Here is a 6,189-nt window from a genome sequence, read left to right as displayed (position 1 = left end):
TTTTTTTTTTTTTTTGAGAAAGAGCATGAGTTTAATTAGAGTGTGTACGGCAGTGTTTAATTCAATTTGTGGAGCGTAAAACAATCGATACTTACCAATTCCACAATGACTTCATTAACTATCAGCTGTATATAATAATAATAATAATAAATTACAAACATATGATTCGTTTCCAACATATTTTTGTTCCACTAGAACCATTCTCTTCAAACGGTTATTTAAACCGTTATACTTTTGCCCCACTTCAACAAATAAACCTAGCAAATAGCCTAATCCGAACTCACAATCAACCTGTCCTACAGTCACCTTTATATATGAAAATAGAAATACTTTTCTATTTGTCTTTCCATTTCAGCGGACAATCATGTCTACCAACGTACACCTTAAATTTCTGTTCTTGCTCTTCTTCTCATCCTCCTTGTGGGATTCACATGCTCAACATGTACCTGGTGTTGCAGCTCGTAATAGTCTCAAACCTGGCGATACGCTTAATTCCTCAAGTTCACTACATTCTCCAAATGGGAGGTTCATGTTGCAGTTCTACCCGTGGCCTGCTGCATTTGGAACTACTAACTACACATATTTAGCGATTTTCAGAACTTCCGATTCGCGTTTAGTATGGTATACAAGACAAGGTATTCCAATACCAATGACTTTGACCTACTCACCCTGGAGAACAATGCAGGATCATTGAAAATCAGGCGCCATGGTGACAATCCTATAGAGCTATCCTCTTCTCCTCAGCCTACCAATAACACTGTGGCTTCTTTATTGGATTCTGGCAATTTTATCTTCAATGAAGTGTACTCCAATGGATCTAAGAAGCGGGTGTTATGGAAAAGTTTTGATTATCCAGGGAAGGTGTTGTTGCCTGGTATGAAATTAGGGGTAAACCACAAAACTGGTCAAAATTGGTCACTCATAGCATGGTTAACTGACGACTACCCAGTTCCAGGGGCTTTTACTCTTGAATATTCAGGACACCAACTGATCATTCAGCGACGCGGCGTGGTTTATTGGAAGAGTGGGGTCTTGAGAGGCAACGAATTTGAGAATATTTCACCAAAAGTAATATCCATGTATCATTTCAACGTTGTATCAAATGGAAATGAAGAATCATTCTCTTTCATTTGCAAAAATGGAAGCCAGGAATCGCGGTGGCTGTTTACTTCAACAGGGCAATTACTTGGTGATGACCCGCAACCCATAGCCCAAGCAGATAAATGTGATGGCTACAACATTGATGGAGGATGTCAAAGGTGGAACCAGCCACTGTGTAGGCACCACCATCAACATGGCTACACAGTTGAACTTAATCGTGGTTATTTTGTGTCTGAAGATGATTCGAGCTACAATATCTCAGATACAAATCTTGGCATTAGTGATTGTAAAGTTAGCTGTTGGGGCAACTGTAACTGTGTGGCTTATACTTCTCTATTTGCAAATAGAACTGGATGCAAATTTTGGACAAATATTTCCAACTTCATTCCAAACGACTTGGCATATTTAGATCTTGTCTATATTCTATCTCCAAAGCTTTCTCACAGCGGTAAGTTTCCTCTTTCTGTTTCTATGAACAATAGACAAGATTCCAATTTCAACAACATATCTTGCATGTTATGAGATGCATTTTTACATGCAAAGCAAACCCAAAGCCTTAAAGATGATTTAGGGCAACAATTATTTCGAAGACCAAGGGGCATTTGGTAACGTTGTTTTAATAATGTTGTTTATATTTTTTAGAAATAATGTGGATGAAAAAGTAAGTGAAAACACATGTAATGGGTTTAAAAACTGAAAACATGTATTTAAACACATGTACCAAACGAGCCTCAAACCTTTAGGACAAAATAATTAAAGGTAATTCATAATTTAGTGCAGGTCTTAATTTTTTGTCTTTGTTTTTTTTTTTTTTTTTTTTTGGAAAATGTTGAGAGTCCATTTAACGGTTACAATTATTATTATTATTTTTCTAAATCTAGTACTATATAGTATTACCATGTTATTTAAATTTTTAAACGCCATGACACAAGATACATATTTAGATTTGTAACATGAGTAATGTTTAGGAAAGTTTTGAGGATATCTATTAACACTCTATTTGTTTTGATGGAAAACATTGTATAAAGATAGTTTTCTGTGTTTACTAGTATTTGGTAACATTAGAAAAAATGAGTTAAAAGAAAATTATCTTTGGTCAACAAAAAAAAGTATGGTTTATTTTTAGAATTATTTTTCACTAAATTTTTTTTATAAAACAACTTTATCTCACAGCAAATTAAATAAGAGAGGTTAAAAGATTTTTATTTATTTTTATTTATTTATTTTTATAACTCATTTAAGGTTTCTAGTACTTGCTACCAAACATAGGAAAATAAGATCATTTTTTTGTAAAATACATTTTTTAAAAATGACTTATTTTCTTGAAAATACCATTGCCAAAACAAACAGAATGTACTTTTCTCTTATAATATTTATCTAAATCATGAAATATATTCACAATCGTTTACCCATAATTCTCTAATAAGAGTAAGATTATAAATGAACCAAACTATTGAATATCAGCTTCAATTAGGTTTGAAAGAAATTATAAGTTAGTTTAAGTTCATTTATTGAACAAATAAATTAAGTTTAAGCTCGACTATTAAATAAGTTGATCTCAAACATAATAATGTGCTCTTGAACAAGATTAGTGAGTATGAGATTTGATTAATTTATATGTAATATTATATGTTTATATGTATAAATTTTTAAAACATATTTATACAGACATGAGATTAATGTACAATTGTAACTAAGTTTATAAGATATCAAATTAGTAGATTCTAAAAAACACAAAAAATATCAAATTTATGAATTATATAGATGGTCAAATTTTGTAGTAAATTTATATACAATATTAACTATATAAGATTGATGAATCTAATTTTTGTAAGTTCATAATAAAAATCATTATATCTAATTAATTAAAATAATATAATTTCAATTATAATTTATTTATTTATTATTAGCATAAATTTGTGTTGTGGTATTTTTTTTTAATTGTAGTGTTTACTATATATGAAAAATAATAATTTTTTTTGAGAAGATGGAAAAAAGAAGTTAATCAAAAGACTTAGCAACTTATTAGGTAAAGTTATATGGTCTGTATTTTAGTTGGAATCTTAACCTATTGTCTCAAGTTTATAAAGCGTAAATAAATGATAGAGAACTTTAAATTGAATATTGAATTAATGAGATAAAATAAAATTTTCAAATATAAAATTAATTATGATAGCCCGGCTTTTGTATGTTAACTTCTTCAACTCTGCGTGTGACGCCGACGTAGATCCATTAAGCTAATTACGCAATCTCAAGTTGAATAAATGAGTTATTTCTTGCTAAAAAAAAAAAAAGTTATTTATTTATAGGTGATTCTAACTCACAACTTCACAAATGTAACATGAAAATATCAAATTTTCCTATGTGTACAATGTCGATATGCAATAATACATAATTTTCAAACGATTACTAACTCCATTTATGACTAAATGTAGGAAAAAATAAGTGGGTATGGATTAGCATCGCCATTAGTGCCTCTGCTCTACTTGTGACTTTTTTCTGTAGATTTTGTTATCTACAAAGAAGGAAAACAGTCGTACTCCAAGGTACGTAGGTCGTTAACAGATAAATTGACTTGGTTAGATTATTTCTTGATTATTTACCATCATCAAATGAAAGTTATGATTTTATGTAAATTTATGCAGGGGTCGATAATGAAAATCGATTGCTTAGTTTAGTGAATTCAGGGAGATCTATTAATGCAAATGAGATTCCAAATAATAGAAACATGGTGCCTATAATATAATGTATATAGCTATGAATGTATTTCAACTGCCACAAACAACTTCTCATTAGAAAGCAAGCTTGGAGAAGGGGGATTTGGACCAGTTTACATGGTAATAAGCTCTAAATTTTTTTTTGAAAGAGAGTTAATTAAATTAACTTGTGTATAACACTGGCTAAAACCTTAATTGATCATCAAAATAGGGAAAATTGCCAACAAATCAAAAAATAGCTGTGAAGAGACTGTCAAGAAATTCAGGCAAGGAATAATTGAGTTCAAGAATGAGTTGATACTCATATCTAGACTCCAACATATCAATCTTGTTAAGCTTTTGGGTTGTTGCATTTTTGGAGAAGAAAGGATGTTAATCTATGAACACATGCTCAACAAAAGCTTGGACTACTTTCTATTTGGTACAAGCATTCAATTTTTTCCTTAGACTTCATTTTTTTTCTGCAACAAATTTATTTATTTATCTCTGTTACTTATATAATAAAGATTATTGATCATTTTATATTTTTTATATTGGCCAGATTCAAATAGAAGCAAGCTACTAGATTGGAAGAAGCGTTTCAATATAATTGAAGGAATTGCTCAAGGATTGATCTATCTACATAAATATTCAAGGTTGAGAGTAATTCATAGAGATTTAAAAGCTAGCAACATACTTCTCGATGAAAATATGAATCCGAAGATTTCAGATTTCGGAATGGCAAGAATTTTCAAACTAAATGAACTCGAGGCAAATACTAATAGAATTGTTGGAACGTAGTAAGTTAATTAAACATCATTCATCTAGAAAAGTCAGCACATCCATATACTTGAGTTTATTTCGTTGCTAAATTGATACTGCTATTCTTTTAATCTTATCAATTCATCATTTGCAAATTGGAAATGTTTGTTTTGTGTTTTGGTGTAGTGGTTACATGTCTCCTGAATATGCTATGGAGGGTGTGTTCTCTACAAAATCTGATGTTTATAGCTTTGGTGTTTTAATGCTTGAAATCGTGAGTGGGAGAAAAAGCAACAGCTTCTATCATTCCAATGACGTGCTCAATCTTGTTGGATATGTATGTAATATAAATATAAAATATCGCTCATCTATATTTTCATAGTTGTGTGCTTGCAACATTTTAAATAACCTTACCTTTTTTCAGGTGTGGGGTTTATGGCAAGCAGATAAAGGACTAGACCTAGTTGATCCCACAATAAGTGATTCATGTGTTAATAATCAAGTATTGAGATGCATTCAAGTCAGTCTCTTATGCGTGGAAGATGGTGCAATTGATCGTCCTACTATGTCAGATATGCTATCTATGTTGACAAATGAAAGTACAAAATTGCCTTTACCTAAAAAACCAGCATTTTCTATTGCAAGGAAACAAATTGAGGCAAATATTCCTAACAAGGAATCAAATATTTATACAATGAATGGGTTGTCCATTTCTGATATGGATGCCCGATAGAGGGTGTGATTTTTTTTTTCTTTTATATATATCAAATGGGAATAAATTTATTAAATGTTCAGTTTCCTTCATTGAATTTCCTTCCATAATCGTAAGGTAGCTGATATCATGGCATCAAGTGAAGAATATCACTTTAGTTTAGCTAATTAATTAGTTCAAATTTCTTCTAGTACCTTACGATTAGACTTTAGGGCAACTATAAAATTTTCTCTTTTTTTTTTTTTTTTTTTAATTTTTTTAAAAAATCCTTTCTTATATTAGAATAGGGTCAATTACACGTTAACCACCTATGATGAGGCCCTCTACTTCTCTAAGGCTTTGTCCAATGCCTTAAATGTGACTTTGAGATCTTTAATTCAATTGTGATTTTTATACCTTTCTTATAGTAAATCTTTCTTTTATAAAAATGCTAAAACAGCACAGTTAATTCCAATGTGGGCCTTTGAGATTTTTAATTCAAGGCCACCTGAAACAAACTATAATAGCCCTTTGAATGTGGTTGATTTAATATAGAAAAAGGTATTTGGGACCTTAATATATTACTTTTAGATTTACCTTTGTTGGGTTATAAATTGACTCTAGTTAAATTAACTAATTACCCAAGTTGATTAATTAGTCCAATTACACTCAAATTCAATTAAGCACAACCACATCAATAGTCTAGAATTTAATGCAGTGGAAAAAAAATTTAACACAAGTGATATGGTCATGATAGGGAAAATCTTTGCAGGAAAAACTTCAACGGGTGATTATTAAGGTCACCACTCTTAAAGAATCCACTATAAAAAATTGAGATTACAAATTAAGAAATCTTCCCCTATCTTGAACAACTTGTCTATTGTAGAATCTATTGATCCATGAAACTCAACTCCAACCCAATTTGACTTACTTCGCTTT

At 30.7% G+C, this 6,189-nt stretch overlaps 1 protein-coding gene across 1 annotated transcript; it reads left to right on the top strand.

The window, feature by feature from the left end:
- The first annotated feature begins 364 nt into the window (after positions 1-364).
- Positions 365-5,292, top strand: LOC112006042 (G-type lectin S-receptor-like serine/threonine-protein kinase At4g27290). The gene is given in 9 exon segments (XM_065774808.1): positions 365-546; positions 588-1,549; positions 3,607-3,647; positions 3,852-3,938; positions 4,030-4,084; positions 4,087-4,239; positions 4,360-4,597; positions 4,746-4,896; positions 4,984-5,292. Coding segments are annotated over 9 exon segments (2,178 nt in total).
- The last annotated feature ends 897 nt before the right edge of the window (positions 5,293-6,189 follow it).

Source organism: Quercus suber, unplaced genomic scaffold, assembly GCF_002906115.3.
Source record: "Quercus suber isolate HL8 unplaced genomic scaffold, Cork oak 2.0 scaffold_99, whole genome shotgun sequence".
NCBI classification, from domain to species: Eukaryota; Viridiplantae; Streptophyta; class Magnoliopsida; order Fagales; family Fagaceae; genus Quercus; species Quercus suber.
Note: the sequence above shows the minus strand (reverse complement) of the source record. Positions and strands in the feature narration are given on the sequence as shown.